Below are 26,810 nucleotides of genomic sequence, written 5' to 3'. Positions count from 1 at the left end.
AAAGTAGACCATAGGTATATAGGGTCTTTAAATATGGAAATAAGAGAGACTGAATCATGGAAAAGAAAGATATTTGCAGAACAGTGGTTGAAAAATAACATAATTACCATTAAAAATTGAGCAGCGAATTTGACTCAGAGCATCCCTTTGGCAATGCATAAATGGAAACTCAATTTGTTGTCTAGCTCTCCTTGATTAAAAATCTCATGTCAATAGCACTAGAGGAAAAAAGTCTTTCTTATCCTAAGTTCTAGGAAAAATTTTCTACATGCCTTCTTATATAAAAGGGATATTGAATAATAACATAAAATACTCTTCCAAAGTGTTTCTGAAAAATGTAAAAATGTTTTTCATTCACTATTTCGTTATTTCACCCCTTAAATAAACTGGATATTAGATTGTAAGTCACTGAAGACCTTTCTAAGGGTAGCTAAGCCAATGCAGTCCAAATACTTTTGAGTGATCTAAGGGATAGACCTGAAAGACCGCACAACACTGTCATTCAAAGTATTTCAGACCAAAGATAACTCTGCTCCAACTATACCTAACTCAGAAGCCAGACACAGAAGACAGATCAAAGTTTTAGCTGCTTTGGTTGAAGAAGAAAGAGGGGAGGCCTGGGACCCTACCTTTACGTTATCCCTTGTACTTCACTCCCCTGCCCTATCTCTATCTGGCTAGCTCCAAGGTTTGGGTAAACCTCCCCAGAGGACTTTTCAAAAACCACTGTCCTAGAAGAAATGTTTAGTTAACTGGTCTTTTGACTATCTCTCAAATAAAGCCCATATCCACTAGCCTTTGACAGGTTCAAAATAGCAGTCAGCTTGAGCTTGTTAAACTCTGTGGGAAGATTCTAGAGTGTCGTGTTGTTGCAAAAAACAATCACATGCAAGATATACAGAATAGGGGAGCAGGATGTCCCACCGGAAATAGTTGCCAACTGGCTGCCAAAGAGAAGCGTTTTTCTATAGAGTCCCCAGCTACTGAAACAAAATAAATCAGAATCAAAGTAGTTTCCATGGCAGGTCTTAAGAGTTAGTGAAGGGGTTAAAAATAAACACTTCAAAATATATGATTTTTTTCTCTAAATTTATAAGAATTTTATAATTATTGCTAAAAATTGAGAAAACTAAGAGAATGCAAAGAAAACATTAAACTTTATAATCTTATTTCTCAGAGAAAATCAATAATAATGTTTTATTATAATTCTTTTTTATCTTTTTTGTATGAATTGATAAATACTTTGGGGTAAAAAAGAGATGATGCTGAATACACACCTTAGAAATCTGTTACTTTTACATATTATATCATCAATGTTTTTCTACTTTATTAAACATTTTCCCACGGTATTATTTTTCATAGCCTCATGATAACTCTATAGTTCTAAACAATTTTTGCCAGTATTATCAATTGTGCTGCAATGCCATTCTTAGAAATACATCTTTTCTTACACACAACAATTTTTTTAGAAATGCAAATTTTTAATCAAAAGACAAGCCATATTTAAGCCTTCCCCCCCCCGCCCCATAATCAGTTTGCCCTCAAAACAAAACAAGAAAAACAGTTGCCCACTAGAGCTAGAATGGCTCTTCAGACTTACTGTGAGTTAGGCTGAGATGACTAGGGATTTAGGCCTCCACACTGATCAATCACTGGATAGGGGCCACCCAAGGAAAGGATGTGTCTCTAGATGAGACTTTCTTCCTGGATCCCTGTAGGTAAGATGGCCCCAGCAACTGGATCAGTAATTGCTTCATTAAAGGAGGACCTGAAGGTGTCCACCATCTAATACCACCAGTGCTGTGGAAAGGTGCCTGGTTCCCCTCACTTTGATGGCACTTGCTATCATCAGTTATTTCAAATATTTGTTGTTTGAAGGGTGAGTAATGATGTCTTGTTTCTTGACAATTTGTACTTCCTTTTTCATGACTTGCTTTTTCATGGTATTTTCCCAATTTTCTGTGAGGGTTGTTTTCTAAGGGGAAGGCTGATTTTTTTAAAAAGCCTTTTATATACTAGCAATACTAAATCTCCCATAAATAATGCAACTATTCTTTCTCATTATGATATTTGTATTCAATGTTTTATGGTATTTGGTAGCAGAAGCTTTTAGTTTACAGGGTCAAATATTCAAGTCTTTCTCTTTATGATTTCTGATGTGATAATCATGCTTAGAAAGGTCTTCTCCACCCCCAAGATTATGTAGATATTGTTCTGTATTTTAGTAGTAATTATATATGTACATATATACATATTTTTATATGTGCATATAAACATATAATGTTTAATTTATCTGGAAGTTCTTGATATTATTTTTTCTCAAGTAGTCCAACTGTTACAATATCATTTCTTAAATTATCTTTTTTGATGTTTTGAAATGCCATCTTCATCATATTCTATGTTCTTTTTTTTTTTAATTTTTATTTATTTATGGTAGTCACAGAGAGAGAAAGAGAGAGAGGCAGAGACATAGGCAGAGGGAGAAGCAGGCTCCATGCACCGGGAGCCCGATGTGGGATTCGATCCCGGGTCTCCAGGATCGTGCCCTGGGACAAAGGCAGGCGCCAAACCGCTGCGCCACCCAGGGATCCCCATATTCTATGTTCTTATACTAATATCCAATGAATCTTTCATCCATTTTCAGGGCCCTCATTGGAAAATGATTCATAAAAAGTGTTCTCCAATGTATCATGCTGCATAGGATGGTGCCATGTATAAACATTTTAGCCAACGCTCCCTACCCTTTCTAAAGAAAAAATAAATTGATATAAAGAAATTAAATATTAATGGGAATATAATTTCCAATTTTGAATGATGAGTTTTAATCATATCCAGTAAATGCTTTACCTATAGAATGCTAATATTTTATTTGGAATCCTTATATACCACTTAGGCACATTTTGTTTAAATAGCTGAGATGATTCTTTCTCTATTACTCTAAGCCCCATGAGATTAAATCCTATTAAAAGTAATTCACATTAGCATCATTAAGAAGATAATCCTATTTGGCCTACATACAGTACTTTTTCTTTCTTTCTTTCTTTCTTTCTTTCTTTCTTCCTTCCTTCCTTCCTTCCTTCCTTCCTTCCTTCCTTCCTTCCTTCCTTTCTTTCTTTCTTTCTTTCTTTCTTTCTTTCTTCTTCTTTTAACAGTGCAATTTAGCTATATCTTCCTTTTCACTAAAAGAGAAGAAAGTGGAAAGTTAAAGGAACTTTAACTCTATTGTCTCTATTGCTCTTTCTGCTTTTACATCCAAAACATTCAGAAGCACGGTTTACATGGCAGTTCATCTCTACACAATAAATTGATAACAAAATAGAAGCTAGACATCACTTAATAAAACAATTTAGCTACTGAAATTTTATCCTGTGAAAAGCATCACAGTCTTTTACCTAAATAATGACTCTGTCTTACACATTGGGACACTTCAGATGGGGGAAAGGAAATGAATCTAGTTTGACTTCAGGCCTTGAGTTGTCTGGAAAAGTCTGAGATATGTTCTCTATCTCTCAAATGGTTCCTCCATGAAACAAAAATTATTCTGACTCACTCTGCCAGAACATAAACTCTATAGTTGGTTCAATATTAGTGTTCTTTCCCCAAGCAAACTTAATTGTCACTACAATAAATTTTTCAAAATTAAATTTAAAAAGCTGTTTTGGATATGCTTGCCTACTAGTTTTCCTTTTATGAAAATGTGCAGGATAATCATGTTGATATTTCCATTCCACCAGTTTCCTGACTACATTATCACATGCTAAGAACACATAACTAAAATCACATGACAAAATCTTCACAAATACACTGTAGGTATCCAGTTTGGGGCTGGGGATAAGGAAAACAAAATTTGATCAATTAGTTTCGAATAAATAGAAATGTCTTTATTTGCATCATAGATACAAATGCAGCACTGGTAAGGCTACAAGATGAGATTATCAGCTCTAAACCCAGGCTTCTTCTCTCCCCACTCTCCACTCTCCAGACTTCCTGAAAATCTACCTCCACCCCACACATCCTGTTTTTTCTACTTTTGTATTGACAGGAATAAGGCTTCTCCTACAAAAACTCTCTTCTCAATGCCCTCCATGACATCTCTGCATAGGACCTTGCTCTAACAACTAGTCTCCTCTTCTCCACCCTTCCCTCTCCATGGGATCCCAGCTTTTAGCTGGTAATATTCATGCCCTTACTTCTTCCAGTTTATCACGTATTATTTCTCTCCTTCTCCATAGAAAGAGCTGTCTATATTCTGATTTCATTTTCTCACCAACTTTTTCTTCAATTCACTAAATCCTTAGCACACCACTGAAACTATTCTTAGTAAGATCTAGTTACTAAATCCAATATATTATTTCCAGCCCTTGTCTTTTCTGTTCCCTCATAATATTTAACACTGATAACTCCCTGCTTCCTAACATTTTCTCCAATGTGTCTACATGGATCTCATTCCTTATTCTTTGGCCTCACTTACTACTCAGCTGCTTTGAATGGTTCCTTTACTTTCACCTGCTCGTTACACAGTAGTATCACTGACGTTTTGTGCTAGGCACTATTTTGTCCTACACACATTCCCAGGAGGTTCCATTTATTCCATGACTTCAAGCAGCTATCCACTTAAAGATCACAAATCTTAATATTCAATCCAAATTTATCTATTTTTTAAGCCTGAGACTGCCAAGTAGCTCCATCCAAATGTCTCATTATTTCTGAACATAACCACAAGAGACAAGATTACCTGCCACTTTGAGGCTACATGAAGAAGTAGCAATCTTTGCTATTTTAACTTCATAAGGTACAGGATTTGAAATACATGCATATAATTCATGTCCTTTAATTAATAAGCTAATGTATATATCACTATAAATGAAAAAATGCTGAAGAGATTTTTTTTTTACTCTGCCTAACATGATGCAGTAACTTTGACTTAAGAGAAATAGAACATAGGAAACAAATGGCCCAGTGAAATAATACATAATTTAATAATTCAAAACAAGTTTCTTTCAGATATCTTAGGTAGGAACTCTCATTTGCATATTTTCCCAATTGCTATTTTTGTCTTTCTTAAATTGGCAGGGTCACCTACCCCTTCCTTAATAATAACACACTATGTCTTTATTGTGAGTATAAATGCTTGAGTTAGTTAAAATGTCACCAAAAGACCAGATTCTGTCTTGTGGATAATAGGGCTTGAGATGACTTCATTATCTAAAAATAACAAAACACAGTAGAGTTTGCTGCAATGAAAACTGATATACAATGTTCCATAAATATATCTTGCAGGAGTCTAAGATGTTGATCATGCCTTCTTGGTATAAATGAAGGCTCCGTGAGTAATTTCTAGGCAGCATTATTTAGGTCAAATAGAAAATGGTACTAACAGGAAGCTGCTGGAAGCATTCAAGTTAAAGAAATGCAGATTTTGAATGTGGGCTTTATTCGCAGTGAACCAATTCAAAACATTCTTGCTTTGACTATATAATTATCATGATATTTCTACTAGAACCTCACTATAATATCTGCTGTCATATGCCAGCAAATTTTGACGGCTCTTCCTCAAGGAGTATTCCACAAATACTTCTCATCCCTTTCTCCACCACTACCTTGGAACAAGCCACAGTAATCGTCCTCTAATCTGGACTATTGCAATGGCTTATTCGTTATTTCCCTACTAGCACCCTTGCCACCTTTTCAAGATATTCTCAGGTAGAGAATACTAGAAAATTCTTAGCTAGAGTTACTCTAGCTGTAACAGCTAGAGTATCTTCAGAAAACATAAGTAAAATCATATTACTCTTCTTAAATCCTCACTTAGAATAGGATCCAAAGCCCTTATAATAGCCTATAAGGCTCTACATGATCTGCTCGCCTCTCCACTCCCACCCCTTGCCACCGGCAGGGCTTCTAGATCCCTGTGGTTCCTGCCTCATTGACTTCTTTGCTGTTCTTGCAACACAGGAAAGACATGCTCTCCTAAGAGCCTTGGCTTTACTTAGAATATTCCTTCCCCAGATATAGCTAAATCTTCTGTACGCATTCTACACATATTTCTGCAGACCAAGGTTCAAATCCTAGCACAACCCACCACCAGTTCTCTGTCATGGTTACTATTCTTTATCCCAGTCTCTTTTTCCATGAAAGTGGAAATAATACTACATAATCAGGCCAGCCATTGATCTTGCAATTCTCTTTGCCTGGTAATCACTATGCCCAAATCTCTGCTTAGACCTAATTCATTTCCTTCAGGCCTCTGCTTATATTGTTTCCTTATCAGAAATCTCTGATCATCCCACATAACATAGCACACCCACCACCCCCCAGCCTCCATCTCCTTCACCCGGCTCTATTTTTCTTCAGAGCGCTTTTCACCACCTGCCATTTTATATATTCATTCGCTTATGGTCTATTTCCCCTCACTATAACAAAAAGTTTCTTTTTGATAAAGACTTTCCACTGTTTTGTTCATTCCTGTACCCCAGCATTTAGAATCCTGCCAAACAAATACTCAGAGCTTAACAAATACATATTTGTTGAATAAATTAAGGAGTGAATGAACATACACTTCACTTCCGGGAATCCATTCTGAAAATTAACCAGACAGGTTATTTCTGGAATACGACATGCTGGATTTCAGCATGACCCAAGTTTTGCCTGTATCATACAGTGTATGTCTGGAGAGTAGTAGCCTTTACTTCAGCATGATTCACACTATGTAGGCTCACAAGACGAACTAGAATGTAGCAAAATAAACACCAATCTAGATAATTCTAGCCCTCAGAGAAATTACAGTGGCTCAGAAATATACATTTTAATCATCTACAATAATGAAATTATCTAACGACCTTCTGAAACCTCTATTCCATCTGTGTGCGTGAACAGTTCAAGGCATTAAATCCAAACTGAAGGATATTTGATCTGATTATAAAAGCCAGGCAAGTGTGAAGGGATCTGCATTTAGTGGCTCAAGGACTGAAATGATCACAGTTCCCATGCTAAGGCCAGTTCAATTTCTTGTCAGCAGGTCAACTCGTTGTTTTCCATGAAGAAGCCCTTAGAGGTTACATATCTTTAAGTAAGAGACTCATTTTAATGAACTTTTTTCCATACTTAAAATGGCCTTACCACATATGTTTGCAACAAAGAGCCAAATGAAATTTAATCATCTCCAAGGTTATTTGCAATGTTTTATGTTGGGGATATGTTGGGGATAAATTTTTATATTAGAAATATATCCTTCTTTGAATTAGAAGATAAAACTCATCCTCTGGAGATCATTTCCTTGGCTAAAGCAATATGAATTCCCTAGCTGCTTTCTCTAGCAGCAAATCTATAAAGCTCAAATTAAATAGTGTAAAAAGGGCCAACTTTATTAGATCGCTAAAATAGATAACTTCAAAAATAGATTTTCTGGGAAAATGCTAAAAATTCTTTAATATTGAGAATAGACACCTTGGAGATTAGCCACATTTGTTAACTAATGCAGATTAAATTTTTGCCACATTATTTTTTCTATTCAGTGTAACTGTTCAAAATATCTATAATATATTGCAAGATTCTGAATGAGTAGCTTGGGGATTGGGTATTTTATAATAGGCTTAGTCTGTAAAGAGAATATAGGAAAGAAAAATGATTCTCATATTCATGTAAAACAGAGCAGATGACTAATAGTTGCAAGTCTATGTATATTAATATATACAGTATGTTTCTAAGTGCTATGTCTGTGTGTAAAGTTGGATTTTACAATGTGAATCCATTGTCAAACAAATCACTTTCATGCTGAAGATGGTGTAGAGAAAATAAATCAAGTCCAAATCAAATAAAACTTTATTCCATTCTTTCCCTCCAGGAATATCAGAATTCATTTAACTATCCATTTGTCCTAATGAAATTTTCTGTTGTACACATAATGCAGGTGAACTGAGCAGCATTCCCAATTTGATCTGCTCTCACAAACCAGAACAAACTAGACTGGTGGGGCAGAAAGCACTGCAGATCAAGTTACAGCCCTGGCTCTTGGGCCAACTCTTGCCTAAATCTGTTTCCTCATGTGCACTATAAAGCAAGTAAACCAGACACATTTCCTAGGGCCTCTTCCAGCTTTAAGTTGGTGTATTTCCCCCTCCCGCCCCTTAAAATAAATATCTCTAAAAGGATCGGAGGTTGGGGAGCGAGAGTTTGTTTTTTCAACAATGAAGGCAGCAATCATATTTTTCTAAAATTACAGATAGAATTTTAGATGTTGCCTACCCCCTGTTTGCAGAACTTCTGTCAAATTTTTCTTTATGAAATCTGATCATCTCTGGTTAAAAGCTTTTGCTTCTCTACTTGCTCAGTGGCTGACTTGGACATCTTTAGACAAAAATCCATATAATTTGTTTCATTGAATTACTGCTGTCCTATTTCCAGCCACCCTTATACATCCCAGAAGACAATATCCTGAAAAGGTCTATGTGTCTGCACATGCTGTTCCTCTGTCTCCAGTGTCCTTATTCCTCATTTCTGTTGTCAAATTCCTACGGGATGCCCTCCACTGCGAATGCACAGCTAGCTATTTATTTCTATTTCTATCACAGACTTTACTATATTGTATTGTAACTTCTCTGTTCAAGTCTGTCTTATTCACTAAACTATTTCTTTTTTGGAGAAGAAGATCATGTCTTACTTATTTTTATGTTGCCAGTATCTAGCACCATGCTTGGCACATACTAAGTGTTCCATATATATTTGCTTTGCGTGAAACTGTAGATAGGTCTAGGCAAAAAAGAAAACCCAGTAAGTGTTATAAACTAGCTCCAGCCCCAGTTGCTGCCTAATGTTACTATAGTGACTTTAAAAGTTATAAAAACGTGCCCAGCAAACATAATATTCCTCCTCATAGCAAGTATAAGGATCAAAAAACATTCCTTGGGTGGGTTTATCAGTCAGAGAAAATTTAGCACGTCCTCCCTTATGCATTTTTTAAAATAGAGCAATGTGTAGATATAGGCAGAAATTCATTCATAAACACTCTCAATGAATGAAACAATTCTACAGAGCATGCTTAGTAATGAGAAATATGGAAAGTTTGAGAAGTTAGTTTCTCCCCAGAAAAATCAGCTTAAGGACACTTTTGTCACTTGCGAGTTTTTTTGAGCCTCACCATTTGCCTGCTGCTTATGAGATAAAAATGTTACAGGAGAGGGTCTCTCCCCATAGTCAATGAACTCAACTCAAGTAAGGTCTGACTTGTGAATAGAAAAAAAAGTGACTGTAAATCTGTGTGTTGAAGTTTATTAACACAAACTATTACTTTTTGTAGTAGGAGGAGCAGAATTAATTTATTTTAAGAAAAATTCTCCCATACGCAAAAAACTCTTGCCCTGAAATAGCTCTGCAAAATAAAAATGAATTCATAGACAGCCAAGAAATAAATCCATACATCTATAGTCAACTAATCCTTAACAAGAATGCCAAGAACACAAAATGGGGAATGGATAGTCCCTTCAATAAATAGTATTGGGTAAATTGGTAGCCACATACAGAAGAATAAAATTGAACCCTATCTCACACCATATTTAAAAATTATTGCAAAATTTAACTTAAACATAAAACCTAAATCTGTAAATCTACTAGAAGTAAACATAGAGGAAAAGCTTCTTGGCATTATTCTGGGCAATGATATTTGGATATGATATCCAAAGCACAGGCAGCAAAAGCAATAGTAACTACAAACTAAAAATTTTCTATGGCTCTCAACCTTAGCTCTATCTTCTTAGAAATGTCCATGCCATGAGAATCAAGTAGAGGAAGAAGAGAATGGGAAAGTTGAAGTGCAAAAGGAAGCTGAGGCAGAGGTCCAAGTAAACCATTAGCTTGTGCACCCATGCAAGCCCCAGGAGCAGAAATATAGAAAGCTGAAGGTCCAGGACACAGGTAGAAATTGTTGGACGGTATGCTACTCTGTAGAATTTCTCTCGATACATCTTGAACATCTATCCCCAAATGATCACCATAACCACCTCTGAGAGACCCACCTTGTTCATATCAAAATAGTTCTTTATGGTCTTTGCTGTTGGCCTATGACATTCTGGGCTAGTTCTGTTGTCAGTTGTGGCTAAATGTAACATGTGTACAATAAATCATCTCTTCTTCTGTCCTAGCTAAAGAAGAAAAGCAAGCAACCAACCAAACAATAAATAAAAAATTTCTTCACAGCAAAGGAAACAATAGAGTGAAAAGGCAACCTATGGATCCATACAACTCAATAACAAAAAAACAAATAATCCAATTAAAAAATGGGCAAAGAGTCTAAATAGACTTCTCAAAAAAAAAAAAAAAAGACATACAAATGCCCCACAGGTGTATGACAAGGTGCTCAACATTACTAATCATCAAGGAAATGCAAATCAAAACTACAATGAGATGTCACTTCATAGGTGTTAGAATGGTCACTAAGAGAAAACCAAAAGATAACAAGCATGGCCAAGGATGAGAACAGAAAACCCTTGTAAGCTGTTGGTGGGAATGTAATTTGGAAGAACCATTATGAAGAATGGTATGGAAGTTTTCCCCAAACTAAAAATAGTAGTACTTACTTTTGATCTAGCAATCCTATCCAGGTGAAATATCCGCACTCTCATGCTCATTTCAACGTTATTAACAATAGCCAAGATATGGTAACAACCTAAATGTCTGTCAGTGCATGAAATGTAATATATGCGTATAATGGAATATTACTATACTTTAAAAAGAAGGAAATCCTGCCATGCAACAACATGGATGAACCTAGAGGTTATTATGCTAAGGGAAATAATCCAGATGCATATACTGCACGATCTCACTTGTATGTGGGATCTAAAATAGTCAATACCATGGAAATAGTAGAATGGTGGTTACCAGGGAAAGGGAATGGGAAGGGAAAAATGGAAAGTGTTCATCAGGGGATACAAAGTTTTAGTTATGTAAGATGAATAAATTCTGGAGATAGAACGCACAACAATGTAACTATAGTTAATGATAATTATTGTATACTTGAAATTTACTAAGAAGGCAGATTTTAAGTGTTCTCACTTTAAAAAAGAAAGAAAATGGTAACTATCTGAATTATGGATCTGTTAATTATCTTTTTTTTAGGGATGGGCAGAGGGAAAGGGACAGAAAAAATCTTAAGCAGACTCCCCACTGAGTGGAGGGGCTGATCTCACAACCTCAAGATCATGATCTGAGCTGAAATGAAGAGTCAGACACTTAACTAAGCCACCTAGGTGGTCCTGGATGTGTTAGTTATCTTGATTGTAGTGATAATTTTACAGTGTGAATGGATATCAAATAACCAAATCATATACCTTAAATATGTACAATTTTCATTGTCAAATACATCTCAATAAAAAAATCAAAATAGATTCTTCATCAAGACTTCTTGGTCACTTCCTAGGCAAAAACTGAAGAATTATGTACATTACAATTGGCAGCCTTTTAATAGTCTTTTCAATACCTGTTTCAATTCAACCTACCAAAAATAAAAACCAGCAAACTAGTTTTTGAACATAAAAACTATGTTCTTGTAAAAAGCTCCTATATGAACTACATTTGTTATAATGTCCATTTAATAACTTATATTTATCAAGTACATGCCATGTACCAGGACTAAATTGTTTATTATGTAATAATTCGATTAATCATCATAACAATCCTCTGGGTACGGATCATTATTTCTGTTTTTCACTTGAAACCTGAGGCAAAGAGAGACTATATAATCTTTTACATTACTTGACTAGGTAGGGTCAGAGCTACAATACAAATCCAGACAGTCTGAATCAAAGCTGGCAATTAACCTGCCCCATTATTTAACACTGGACTATGGTATCCTCTATATAAAAACAATTTTTAAAAACAAATAGTCTTAATTGGTGATCTTTTTCTGATAATAAAAATAAATCTTGTTTCTTGTAGGATATTTTTACAATCAAAAAAACATATTTTAAGGGAAAGCATATAGACCCCAAAGAGATTCAAACCATACAATTTGTTCAAACAGTACAAATTGTAATATTGTGGCAATAGAATTAACTGTGGAACTTTAGGACCCATAGAAAAAGAGTAGATCTCATTATCAGTTTATGAGTTATGCTCCATTCTGTAGATGATACTCTTCCTGATCAGAAAGCAGCCACTACTTCAATACCATCTGATATTTTATGCAAAGGCCCAGCCCCAACACCAAAAAAATAGGGCAGCAGTGGTCAGGAACACCTCTTTATAGTAACTGATTTTTGTTATGATTCACAAGATAATAAGTGCTTGACATAATGGAAGACATTTTTGTGCCAGCAAGGCATGTAATGACTTTTTCTAGTAGGTCTCTCAATTGCTTCATTTTAAGAAAAACATGGAAGAAATTAGAGTAGCCTCGGGAATGTTCAAAGCTTTTCTTATATTTTTGGAGAAGATACATCTTTGATTTTACATAATATATCCTGGAAAGAATGAATATAAAACTTGCTAATGCCATGACTAAGAAAAAGATATCAGAATTGTTCTAATTACATTTTAATCTTTTCATTCTGATACATTGAGTATCAAAATCACACAGGAATTCCTAAACTTTTCCTATGAGTTCTTAACATATTGGTCTTACATGAACTGTGAATCCACACTAGAATGCTAGAAGGCTTCCATAAAACACTTGAAAATTAAAAGAGCAAAGCTATGAAATTCTAAAATATTTCACATTTATCACATGACTCACATAATATTATCAACTATGTGTTCAGAGTGACCTCAACAACTTAGGTAAGTATCTTGTGAAAAAAATATCATAGAGGATATATGTGTGTATTATATGTGTTTCAACATACTAAAATAGAAAAATATATGCTTGTATATTCATCCATCTAACAATATAATGTTGAAGGCAATAACAGCCAGTCTAGTAACATCTAGCAATTGTAGTTGCAAAATATTATACACTGAAAGTAGATTTTTCAAAGTGACACTTTCTTTAAAAAGAAAAAAAAAGATTTTATTTATTTATTCATGAGAGACAGAGAGAGAGAGAGAGAGAGAGAGGCAAAGACACAGGCAGAGGGAGAAGCAGGCTCCATGCAGGGAGCCCGACATGGGACTCGATCCCCAGACTCCAGGATCATGCCCTAAGCTGAGGGCAAACACTCAACCTCTGAGCCACCCAGGTGTCCCTCAAAGTGACACTTTCATTATTCTTCATTATAAAGGTTAAAATGAGATGACATAAATTGGCATATGTGATATTTTCAATAATCTAAAATAGATTAAAACTGAGTATGTCTAAATGACACAAGGTAAAGCACCTCTGTTTATAAAATAAATTACATGAAATCTACATCTAAATCTATTTAATGCATCCTAAACTGGAAATTAAATAGTGGACATGCAGTGATAAATCATGTCAGTGATTCAGGGCCTTTTTTAAAACAAACAAACAAACAAACAAAAAAACAATGTTCAAATAAACCCTTTGATCAGAATCAAAGTAGACTAAAAATCAAGTGTGACAGATTTCAGCCATTAGTCATGATAAGAGCTCTCAGAACACTTAACAGGGGAAAATTTCACCTATCAAGAAAATAATCCCATATGATTTTTATTGATATCTCTTGAGTTATCTAAAATCAATGCAGTAAGCTTCATCGATTAGGTTGTTTTATCAAAATAACTAATCGCAGAATGCACCTTATCTTCAGAGAAGCTGCCACTTAACTTTCTTTATCAATCTTCTTACAAGCATGATGGAGAATTTAATTCTAGACATATCCAAAAATAGTTGCATAGAAATTAGTATTTTTTTAAATTTCTACATTCTTCTTTGTATTATAAAGTGCTGCCAAAATATCACAGACTGTATGTTATTTCTGAGCCTTTCCTGCTTAAGTTTTCTGAAGTTCATGTAAAAGAAATCCTTAATCTTTAGGAATTACGGATCTACCTAGAATCTGATGATAGCTATGATATTTTCCTTTTTTTTTTAAAAAAGAAAAAGGACATATTAAGTTTGCATGTGATTTCACTGCATTGATAGATGCCTGGTTAAAAACTTGTGTTCTATGACAAATACTTTATTTTTTCAGATGGGCTGCATGAAATGCACTGGACTTCTCAAAAGAAAAATGGATCAGTGAACTCATTGAATGAGATCTCAGAAGATTGGGGGAGGTGATTACGTATGGCATTGGAAGTGGAGCTTATCTATCTGTTGAGAGACAGATCTCATTTCTGTAGGTGAACACTTTTATTAGTGATAGAAGGGCCTCTATTGGCTTATTCATCTTTGGTGAGACATCTCCTCCTGGTCTCATCATTGCCAATTCAAGTGGCTCCGTGTTGCCAGTACAAGTGAAATAGTTCTCCCCACACTCACTCACTCAGTAAATTGATATTTATTGAGAACCTGTTGTTATGTTAAGATCTTACCCAGAATACTGGCTTTAAGAATACAGACACAAACAAGAAATACAAGGTTCCCATTTTCATGAAGCTTGCCTTCTAGCAGAAAGGAAAAGAGACAATAAGTAAGTAAACAAATAACCAAGATAATTTCAGATAGTGGTATGAGCCACAAAGATGTAAAAGAAGGCCACATGATGAGTCACTGAAATAAGGGAAGAGACCGTCTGGACTGTGGTATTGATTGAAATCTCAAAAGATGAGGAAGAGCCAGCTGTGGAAAGATTTGGCAGAGGGTAGCTAGTGGGTTCAGACTGTAGGCTGAACGCTTGGTCGGAATGTGAGCAGAGGGGAGAACATCAAGTAAATGTTCCCGAAGGGAGAGCATGCTTTGCTTCTTCAGGGATATTTACTTTATTTTTAACTTTTATACACAATGAGACAATTGATATACTTTCAAAATTCATCTTCACTCCTTCATCATAGCCAGAGCTAACAAATTACCCTCTGAAAAAACCTTTAAAGCCCAAACTGGCCTATTCCCTGTTCAGCAAGTATAGCCCTGTCTTGTAAGTCTGTGGGTAGTGAACTTGTATGTCCCAGCAACGTCAAATTGCTACAAAAGCTCCTAAACCCTTAGTTCAATTTCTGCACTTTTCTTATCACAAAACAGTTACGCACAATTCTCAGATCCACACCAATTTGTGAACTGTAGTTTGGGGAGCACTACTCTACAGTACCCTTTCTATGAACAAAATAAAGCTTTATGTTTTCAAAATCATGAAAGTCACAGTACAGGGCTGTTTTCTACTCATCATTGTTATAGATAGCAAATATTAGAAATAGCAGCAATAAAACTCAATGTTAACCTGGAGGGATTGCTCTCCAGATGAAAAAAGATTTGGAGTAATTTATGTCTCTGACTACCTGGCACTATTTCTGATGCCTGGGATTTGTTCTAGCACAGTTTCCTGCAACAATCATCTATTTGAAGTACTCAGTTCATTTTCTGGTCTTACTTCTCTTAAAAAGAAAAAAATACATACATATATATATATATATATATATATATATATATATATATAAATTTAACATGTAACAGAATTTATTGGGGCTTTTTTAAAACTTCATTTAAAACAATCTTAAAATTTCAGCTTTTATTAGGTCAAGTGACTATATTTATAAATGGGATTGTAAACAAAAGTACAATCATGGGGAGCCTGGAGCTGGGTCACACTGGTTTCAAAAAACATTATGTGCATCTCTTCACACTCAGCATTAGGTGATGTCAAGCTGGTAGTTGATAGCAGCCTAGGTGAAAGTATTTACATCCTGGAAATCAGCACAACTACTACTCAAGGCTTTTTTTCCAAGAGAGCTGGTTATTGAACATTTACTAGCACATCACCATCTGTAATCAATGTTAATTTCAAATTTCTTTAGAGTAAGAAGGATTGACAAAATGGCGTTATAAAATTTGAAATATTTCAGGTACTGTTTTCAAGATGGTTGCATTTATGTTCTTTAATACCAGGCTAAGAAGAACAACAAAAAAGTTTTCCTGGACTATACAAGATAATCTATTTTTCAATATAAATTTGTATCATTGGTTCTGTTTGTCCACACAGGCGTACATGCACCAGCTCACAAGGAGGAGTAGCAATGGATATACAACAACAATAATAATATATGTGTTTCTATGTGTAAAATTATTTTAAAATATGATGTAATAATTATCTTAATATTGACCAAACATACAAGCAAAACTACAGTAATTTCTCCCAAACAACAGTAGAAACTAGAACTGGTGAAAAACTTTTTGAAACATAATGGGTAGAAAAAGCCTCTGTACCGTTGGGAGTTGTATTATTGAAAATAATAATAACACTATTTTTATTTCCAATCATTGTATTAACAATAGAACTCCTTGTTTACATTTATAAATAGCAGACTACACTGAAACTTAAATCTATCACTGAAAAATTATACTTTTTTGAGAAATTAGATTATTTATAAAGACAAAATCACTTTTTAAAGGAAATGAGAAGCAGATAGATAAAAGGATGTAGTAAATGCTTGGACAGTTGGTAAATAATGGCTACTAAATGAACATTTAAAAAATGAGCAAGTTGCTTCACTGGTTAGAGTGTGGTTCTAAAGTAGTTAAGGGCATGTTAGGTTACTCTAACCTGTGATTGTAGGCTGAACAGTTAGTCTGAATATTAGTCTTGAAAACAAAAGCCTTAAAACCACAGGAGAAAGTCAGTAAATTCAATGACTCACCATTAAAGACCTCCTAATTCAATGTATGTGAAGCTTGGGGGCAGTGGGACGGTAGCCTTAGCCTTTGATACCAGGGATTTCATAAATCATTAACATCTATCTCATTTATAGTCCTTTTTTTCTCCTAATCAAGCAAAAGTACAGTGAAAACCAAATTGGAAATAAGAGTTATACTAAATTTTAGAATAAACTGTTTTTCAAATATTGTGAAAGATGTTTATAACAAAAATGTTTAACAAAAAAATAAAAAATAAAAAAAAATGTTTAACACATTAGCCTCACCCCCACCTTGCAACACCATCTGTCCAAAATAAATTTTAAGAATTGCTTTATTTTCCCTTGGATAGTTAACTTTTTTATGATATTTGAATCTGAGCTAATTTTCACAGCACAGCAAAAATAGGATCTTATGGAGAGATAAATACTACTCTAAAATAATGAAATAGAGAATTAAGGCGATATTCCTATCATAATACATCTACCCTCCCCATTTTGCAAGGATTTTCTTATATTGAAAGATATCTTTTTAGTAATGAGGAATTAAATTTTCTGCCTTTTAAACTATATGAAGGGATAATCCTCTATCCTGTTCCTTGCTTTCTTTTCTTGTTAAGAGAGGGGAAAAAAACCACATCATAGTACCGCTTCCAGCTGCTTAATATTCTTTCCTTAAGCAAGCTGTGTCAGGTGATTGTCTACCTCTGTGGCCCTTAAATCACTACCAGTGATGGCTTAGTGCCCACAGTTTTACTAATTATCACATCTTCCTTAAACATCTCTTAGTTTTGAAGACAAAATAAAGTTCATGTTTATATTAATTTCAACAACATTCATTTAGCAGCCACAAAACAATCTTTCTTAAAACTAAAACATAAAGAATATGCTAAATTTCAATCAGTGTAGGTACTATTGAAGAAAAACCAAGATGCTCTCTCCATTTCCGGAACTTTCTCTTATTGATTCACAAACATTTTAACTGGAAATTAGAATGACAAATGCAATAGTATTCTTGGGATTTTCAAAAGTCTGCATAATTGTAGTCATCAGGATGGGAACCTCTTCATCTGAGATGGCTTTCTTGCCCTAGAATTAGAACACACTTACCACTAAGCAATAACACTAAATAAAATGAAAGATTAATAAAAATCATTTGTGTTCAAGTTTCAAGAGGGATGCTCTCAGGCATTATTTATATAGTCAAAAGTCAAAAACTTAACTTTGTCTAGTTCTTCACATTTTGGGAAATCACAAAAGATATCTCCTCATACTTAATGAAAAAGTAGCTGTATTTTTGTCCTGCATCATCACATATAACCCTTCCATGAAGGATGAACTATTATTATTCCCATTTTATGGAGGAAGCAATGGGAACAGGAGACAAAAAAACCTTAAAATGTTTGGCCAAGGCCACACAGATTAAACACGGTAGAGATTCCAATTCAAACCTGACTCAAAAACCAATGGTCACCATCTTCAGAATATACTGGCACCTTTAGATAACTATCAAGGAGTTTCGAAACTAATCCTTTTTCTCGTGTTTAAAAAAATCAATATAAATATAGGGTTTTTGAAACACGTTGAAAACAATCATAGTTCATATGAATTATGATAATTTATATGTATATATTGTTTACTAAACTCTCTTGCACATTCTTTCTTTTAAGCATTATTGTATAAAATTCTGAGTTTCCAATCTGAATGTTTTTTTAAAACTTAGGATAATATACCCAGAACAATATTTAGGTTAAATTCTACAATGGAAGCCCATGATTTCTCTCTGGGGAACTGCATTGCCCTAACAATACGCACTTCACATAACTCCAACCAATGACCATCCACAATCATGAGAATAATCTCAAAAGACTAATCAGCAGTTTATAATTCTGAGCCCTAAGAGGAGTTATGGAAAGTTTATTGTGACCTCATTCTGCAACTTTCCAGATTTCAGAAGTTTTACTATAGATAGATGGTTGCCAGGTCAATACTTTGCCTTCTATTATGTGAATCTGGCCATTTCAAGAGCAGGAAGAAAAATGAATAACTCTCAATACTTTCTACAAAAGGGTCAGAAAATTCAGGCATTTATCTATCTGTCCAATCATCAGCAAATGTGTATATAACCTTACTTTTCCTCACAACCAGGAGAAAGAATTCATCTTGACATATTCTTTGTACATAAGGAAAGCAAATAACTAGAGGGAGATTAGTTTGATGTGCCCATCTAATTGGATGAGCATCAAATAAACCTTTGCAATTGTATTTTCTTGGTGTCCTTACTATTTTATGCCCTATATATGTTGTAACAAAATGATCCAGGTCAACCTTTAAGACCAATTCAGTGAAACCAGTTACATTCATGTAGATCAATCACAAAGAATTGATTAGACCATCCACTTATAATCTAATTGATTGCATTGTGCTTGGCTGTATCTGAAACAGCCACTGTTTTTATTATAATACAAAAATAATCACACCAGCAATTCGGTACTTATTATGTAAACCAAAGTAAAAACCAGGCTTATTTTGTCATGTTCAAGTTACTTCTTCAACTGGACTTTTGAGATTGATTTGAAAACTCTTTTTCTAAAAAAAATATTTTTTTCTGTTGCACAGTAATTCATTCATCTCATAAAAAAATTCAGACAAGAAAAAAGCACATGAAACACAAAGTTCAAATCATCTTGTGATATGAACCTTGTTTCTAAGTTTTCTGGGCAAATCTTACTTTACCCTTGCAAATTTTGTGTTTTTAGACCATCTTCTTTCCAAGTTCCTAAACTATCATTTAATCTCAAAAGTATAAATGGAAAAATCAGTACGTTGTGATCTTTAGGCAAAAACAATACTTGTGGAGAGAGAGAAAAAAACAAATTCCTCTGCCACGTGATGGAAAGCACATATTGTTTACTCATGCTTTTCTAATAATGTGTTTATCTTTTAATTAATTACTTTACTCTATGACTATTTGGTATTACAAAAAGTTGTGATTTTCCCAAAATCATTCAATTTTTGTATTTAAATTTAGTTTATGGATAAGGCAGTAACTATATAATAGAACACAAAAAGCACATGTTCCAATCTGTGTAAGCTGCTAGACTTGGTTTCAAGAAAATACATAACAGATCTCTATCGGTGGTTCTTGACTTTAAGTGTACAACAGAATTATCCCTAAGGGCTTGTCCAAACAGAATGCTGAGCCCCTACCTCTACACTTTCTGAATCAATGGATCTGGACTGAGACTGGAGAATTTGTATTTTGAACAAGTTCCTAGACAGTTGTGGTAGTGTTGATCCAGAGACCACATTTTGAGAACTATTGATCTATATCAAGGCATTAAACATCACTTCAGAATTCATCTTTGTAATACTAATCATCACTGAATCTTGATTTTAATAGACAATTTAGAGCTGTGTACACAGTAGGTTTCAGTGAACACTGTTGACTGATCTAAATTTAGGCATAAAATAAATTGGATTACAAACCGACCAGTTACTAAACAATCCATCTTTTCCCCAACCGAGAAAATCTTGGCCTAGGTAACAGAGAGCTGAGGTACATAAAATTGCCTTTAGATACTGAGTTTTTCTACCTATGGAGTTTCTTTTCAGTGCACTTTTATTTTATTTACTGACAATAGAAAGCACAGTCATCTTGGCACAAGCAATATAATGATAAATGAAATGTGGTTAATGAAACATCAATGAAATTGTTGATTCCGTCGCTCGGATCTACCTGGGAGAATCCACCGCCATCCGCCACCATGGTGAACTTCACGGTAGACCAGATCCGGGCCATCATGGACAAGAAGGCCAACATCCGAAACATGTCCGTCATCGCCCACGTGGACCACGGCAAGTCCACGTTGACGGACTCGCTGGTGTGCAAGGCCGGTATCATTGCCTCCGCCCGCGCTGGGGAGACCCGCTTCACTGACACCCGGAAGGACGAGCAGGAGCGCTGCATCACCATCAAGTCCACGGCTATCTCACTCTTCTATGAGCTCTCCGAAAACGACTTGAACTTTATCAAGCAGAGTAAGGATGGCTCTGGCTTTCTAATCAACCTCATCGACTCCCCGGGGCACGTGGACTTCTCCTCAGAGGTGACTGCCGCCCTCCGTGTCACCGACGGTGCCTTGGTGGTAGTGGACTGTGTGTCTGGTGTGTGCGTGCAGACAGAGACGGTGCTGCGGCAGGCCATTGCAGAGCGCATCAAGCCAGTGCTGATGATGAACAAGATGGACCGGGCTCTTCTGGAGCTGCAGCTGGAGCCTGAGGAGCTCTACCAGACCTTCCAGCGCATTGTGGAGAACGTCAACGTCATCATTTCTACGTATGGGGAGGGCGAGAGCGGTCCCATGGGCAACATCATGATCGACCCTGTACTTGGGACCGTTGGCTTTGGGTCTGGACTCCACGGTTGGGCCTTTACCTTGAAGCAGTTTGCAGAGATGTATGTGGCCAAATTTGCTGCCAAGGGCGAGGGCCAGCTGGGGCCTGCTGAGCGGGCCAAGAAAGTGGAGGACATGATGAAGAAGCTGTGGGGTGACCGGTATTTTGATCCAGCCAACGGCAAATTCAGCAAGTCAGCCACCAGCCCTGACGGCAAGAAGCTACCGCGGACGTTTTGCCAGCTCATCTTGGACCCTATTTTCAAGGTGTTTGATGCGATCATGAATTTCAAGAAAGAGGAGACCGCAAAGCTGATTGAAAAGCTGGACATCAAGCTGGACAGTGAAGACAAAGATAAGGAAGGCAAACCACTTCTGAAGGCTGTGATGCGCCGCTGGCTACCTGCCGGGGATGCTTTGCTGCAGATGATCACCATCCATCTGCCTTCCCCTGTGACAGCCCAGAAATACCGCTGTGAGCTCTTGTATGAGGGCCCCCCAGACGACGAGGCAGCCATGGGCATTAAAAGCTGTGACCCCAAAGGCCCTCTCATGATGTACATTTCTAAAATGGTGCCAACCTCCGACAAAGGTCGGTTCTACGCCTTTGGTCGTGTATTCTCGGGGCTGGTGTCCACTGGCCTGAAAGTCAGGATCATGGGGCCCAACTACACCCCTGGGAAGAAGGAGGACCTGTACCTGAAGCCCATCCAGAGAACAATCCTGATGATGGGCCGTTATGTTGAGCCTATTGAAGATGTGCCTTGTGGGAACATTGTGGGTCTAGTGGGAGTGGACCAGTTCCTGGTGAAGACTGGCACCATCACCACCTTTGAGCATGCCCACAACATGAGGGTGATGAAGTTCAGCGTGAGCCCCGTTGTCCGGGTTGCTGTGGAGGCAAAGAATCCAGCTGACCTTCCCAAGCTAGTGGAGGGTCTGAAACGGCTGGCCAAGTCGGACCCCATGGTGCAGTGCATCATTGAGGAGTCCGGGGAGCACATCATCGCGGGGGCTGGGGAGCTGCACCTGGAGATCTGTCTGAAGGACCTGGAGGAGGACCATGCGTGCATTCCCATCAAGAAATCTGACCCTGTTGTCTCCTATCGTGAGACCGTCAGTGAGGAGTCGAATGTGCTCTGCTTGTCCAAGTCCCCCAACAAGCACAACCGGCTGTACATGAAGGCACGGCCTTTCCCTGACGGCCTGGCTGAGGACATTGACAAGGGTGAGGTGTCTGCCCGCCAGGAGCTCAAGCAGCGGGCCCGCTATCTGGCAGAAAAGTATGAGTGGGATGTGGCTGAGGCCCGCAAGATCTGGTGCTTCGGGCCTGACGGCACTGGCCCCAACGTCCTCACTGATATCACTAAGGGTGTGCAGTACCTCAACGAGATCAAGGATAGCGTGGTAGCTGGCTTCCAGTGGGCCACCAAAGAGGGTGCTCTGTGTGAGGAAAACATGCGTGGTGTTCGCTTCGATGTCCACGATGTGACCCTGCACGCAGACGCTATCCACCGCGGGGGTGGCCAGATTATCCCCACTGCCCGGCGCTGCCTCTACGCCAGTGTGCTGACTGCCCAGCCCCGGCTTATGGAGCCTATCTACCTTGTGGAGATTCAGTGTCCAGAACAAGTGGTTGGTGGCATCTATGGTGTCCTGAATAGGAAGCGAGGTCACGTCTTTGAGGAGTCCCAGGTGGCCGGCACTCCCATGTTTGTTGTGAAGGCCTACCTGCCTGTGAATGAGTCCTTTGGCTTCACTGCTGACCTGAGGTCCAACACCGGTGGCCAGGCCTTCCCCCAGTGCGTATTTGACCACTGGCAGATCCTGCCCGGGGATCCCTTCGACAACACCAGCCGCCCCAGCCAGGTGGTGGCTGAAACACGCAAGCGTAAAGGCTTGAAGGAAGGCATCCCTGCCCTGGACAACTTCCTGGACAAATTGTAGGCAGCCCTCCCCTGCAGCCCACCACCCCAGGTGGGACTCAGCACAGCCCCTGCACCCGGCTGACGATCGACCACAGCAACAAGCCCTCGCATTCTCCATGACACCTCGAGACTGTCCAGTGACGCTCCACCTGACAGGTTCTGGGGCCCACTTAGTGCCATCACTCAACGTGAACACTTGATGCCGTTTCTTTCAATATTTATTTCAAAATTTCAGAGGCAACAAATGCCCTAGCAGCAGGGACTTATTTGGCCGGTGGGGGTGGGGGAGGCGGGATGGGACACTCAACATTTTTTTTTTCCATTTCAGAAACTCAAATGTCAAAAAAACGCATTAAGAGGTTTATTTGGGTAAATGGCCCGTAGTGGATTTCCCCCCAGAAAGGGGGAAGGAACGAGCGGGTAGACCTTTCTTTTTGGACAGAAGCTAGAAGGCAGGAAACTTTGTGCGGTGTCACCGTGAGCACCTCCAGCTGTATTAGTGCCATTGGAATAATAAATTTGATATGGTGGTGAAAAAAAAAAAAAAAAAAAAAAAAAAAAAAAAAAAAAGAAATTGTTGATTCCAGGGATTTTTCTTTTTAGAACAATGTTTTGGTAATAGCAGAAAGTGGTTCTTGGAACAAAAGAGATCACAGCTTGATTTTTTAACGTTAGGCCCCTGTTGCTGAAATCTGGAATCTGTCTATTAGTTTGTTTTGTGGTTTATCTTTCACCCTGCATGACTAATTTAAGCAAGATGTTTCTTCTGTTTTCAATCCTATAGTGAGATGTGTAAGCTCTTTCCCATAGCTATACCAGTTCTGCCAAATTCTGAATACTAGTTGAAATATCAATGGAGCTGGAAGAAAACATTTAAAGATTTTTCCTTTGCCTTTGTCATATGTTATGGTATTCATATGACTCCCTCTGGTGGCAAATGTAGCATGGAATGTTAATCTTTTTCAAGAAATATACAAGTTTACATTTCTTTTCATATAGTCAATTGTTGTTTCTTTCTCATCTGAAGTTTTATTTTCTACCTAATGCTGATGCTCTCCACAATCTGATATACCCACTATAATGATGTGATTCAAAGTTATTGGTTCTATCAATACCTAGATTGAATCTCTTTGTCAAAACTCAGTCTAGAAGATGATATCAAATAGTTTGTGCAGGCTCTTAACAATCAAACCAGAATATAAAAATTCTAAAATAATTAAAGAAAGCAAACCCCCCAAATTCAATCTCAAATCCTCTAAACACAGCCCATTCATGTAAAATATAAGGTTAGTCTAAGTAAACTTAAATATCTACACCCAGAAAATACCCTCAGGGCTCCATCCATATGAAATGTACAGTCACCCAGAGATGAATTTGAATTTTACCATTTGGTGCATGGGTAACCTAAGCCAGGTTATGTAACCTCTGTGAGATGTGGTTTTCATACCTACAAAATGGAATGATACTGTGAACTTGTTGCTATGGATCAAATAAGACAATGTATGTAAAGACCTAGCACTATGTCTGACATTTAGTAAGACACTAGCTAGTAATCTGAGCCTTTTATCTGATTTTTGTTTGAAACGTACAGCGATAGCCTTGGCTGAGGTAGAGATGTGAGGTTCCCATCAGACCAAGCTCACACAAGGAACGGCCTCCACGAGCCAATGTTCCAAGTGATGGTTAAGCAAATGCACACACAGAAGAAATGAAGCTCCTTTCTTATATGTGCACACAGTATCTTGACGTCTATCATGCCACCTCGAATGCGGCCCTGGAATACCAGAGAATCCCCCTTTCCAATCAAACTTGCCTCTATTTCTGTCGCTCAAGTCAATATGACAATGCTTCTTTTTGAGCTAAGGGATAACATGGATTTAGGGGCAACAAAATTTTTCCTCTCAAGAAAGAAAATATCTTGAGAAAATATCTTAAGAATCTTTAACATTTACTGTAAGACAAGAAGGGTAATAATGCACTTTTATATCTCCTGATAAAAGCTTCTTGCACTTGTTAACAAAATAATTGGCCTATACAACATGAAAAATTGATCGTGACTTAAATGATGTTTATGCGCACGTCTGTTTTAACAGTTTTGATTGAGGAGTTAAAATAGGTTATTTGTCCTCATCTCTTTACTGTTGCTTTGTGGTTGTGTTATTAGTTTTGTGATTGAATTAATCATACATATACATAGGCACAGGTGTACATGTTTAAGGATTTTGTTGCGAATCTTATTTATTTAGACACTTTCATTGCTACTAGTATCTTTCCTACTAGTGAAAATGCTGATCTAGATTGGTCAGGGGTAAAAGCACCATCATGCGCCATAGCGCTGGGCGTAGGGTCCGTCTGTCGTCTAGGATTCCATTTCTCGAGAATCTCATATTGCCTTTGGACGCCTGCCAGTGCAGCTAAAGTAAGAGGGGCCAAGGTTGCCCTATGACCCCATCACCTCCTCAAGCTCTTATCATTGCTTTTTCCCTTAGCACTGACTTATTTTTTCCATCAGAAAAGTACAATCCAAGATTCAAGTATGAATATAGAAGAGAAAAAGCAGAGAAAGCTACTTGGCTTGCTTTGCCTTCCGCCCAATTCAAGCCAAACTGTCAGCCAGTAACAAGAGTTTGCCCGACCCGCTCTCTGTGCAGATATTCCCCTTGGTGAACTTGCAAGAAGTCATTGGAAAGTATTTCTGGGTTTCTATTACTGGGGAAAGAATGGGCAAAAATAGAATTCTGGGCTTTTCAAAGCAATACAGGCAAATTATTGAAAACTATAAAACGCCTTCACAGTAATAGAGCCTTCTGCAACTACCCAAAACTGACAGCCAGTCTTCTGGCCAAAAATATGAGGAAGAACATTGTCAGGGGTGACTTCCATCTTTTCCATATATTCAGTGGCAGGAGCATTTGTGACTCCTTCTCTTCCTGACACCACATTTCTTCAACAAGCCTTCTTGCCTTGCCTCTATCTTTGAAACATCTGTCAAATGTATGATCTATAGGAATTTTCATCAGCAACTGCTCCCTCTCCTATACTCTGTCTCACACAGGATCCTTTCAATATAACCATTTTATGGTTTCCTATATTGATTTACTCTCACTCTCTGCTTGCTCATCAGTCAGAGCCCCAGCAGAAAACGGGTCGTACATTCAAGTCATGTAATCTGAGGAGAGTTTAATAATGAGACTATTTACAAAGGCTTGTGCAGGGCTGAAGGGAGCCATAAGAGTAATGCCATGCCTTGGGAGCCTAGTACCCAGCCAGAAGCAGCAAGAAGAGTGAGTGGTTGCCAGACCCAGAGAGGAGAGCTATATAGATGGGGCACCGGTGGACTGCAGTGGCCAAACTGGGAAGAATCTGGGTGTTGGGGGAGTCAGTACCTCGACCTCACCCTTTTTTCTCCTCTGATCACCTACAGGCCTCTCCTTTGAAAGGGCTACATCTAACTGGGAGCTGGAAGACAAAGTCATGTAACTCATGTGGGGCAGCATTCCCAAGGGCCTGTGTAGCAGCCAGAAAGGTAGAGAGGGGATCTGGAGATGCAACAGAAGAGTTCAAATACATCTGCCATAGCATGATTTTACTGCAAGTAAAATTTTACTGCAAGTAGCCATTGTCTCCTGCCTAGATTACCGGTTTCTTCCTATCTGATCTCTGCGCCTTTACTCTTGCCTTCTTCCAGCCCATCCTCCATACCAGACAGAGGTGACTCTAAAAGTGTTAAACTGATCATGTCACTTCTCTACTTAAAGCCAGTCAGTGGCCTCTACTGCTCTTGGGACAAATTTTAAACTCTTTAACATAA

The 26,810-nt window shown here is 37.6% G+C and overlaps 1 protein-coding gene and 1 long non-coding RNA gene across 3 annotated transcripts in view; one reads left to right on the top strand and one right to left on the bottom strand.

Moving 5' to 3' along the window:
- The window catches only part of LOC112670760 (uncharacterized), a 53,627-nt gene that overhangs the window by 7,009 nt on the left and 19,808 nt on the right, over nucleotides 1–26,810 (bottom strand). The gene's annotated exons all lie outside the window — the stretch shown is intronic.
- Nucleotides 20,401–23,244, top strand: LOC112670759 (elongation factor 2). The gene has a single exon (XM_025464688.3). It carries the CDS (start codon nucleotides 20,442–20,444, stop codon nucleotides 23,016–23,018), a length of 2,577 nt encoding a protein of 858 aa, XP_025320473.1. The 5' UTR covers nucleotides 20,401–20,441; the 3' UTR covers nucleotides 23,019–23,244.

This window comes from Canis lupus, chromosome 14, assembly GCF_003254725.2.
Source record: "Canis lupus dingo isolate Sandy chromosome 14, ASM325472v2, whole genome shotgun sequence".
NCBI classification, from domain to species: Eukaryota; Metazoa; Chordata; class Mammalia; order Carnivora; family Canidae; genus Canis; species Canis lupus.
The sequence above is the reverse complement of the archived record's forward strand: the minus strand, read 5'-3'. Positions and strand labels throughout refer to the sequence as shown.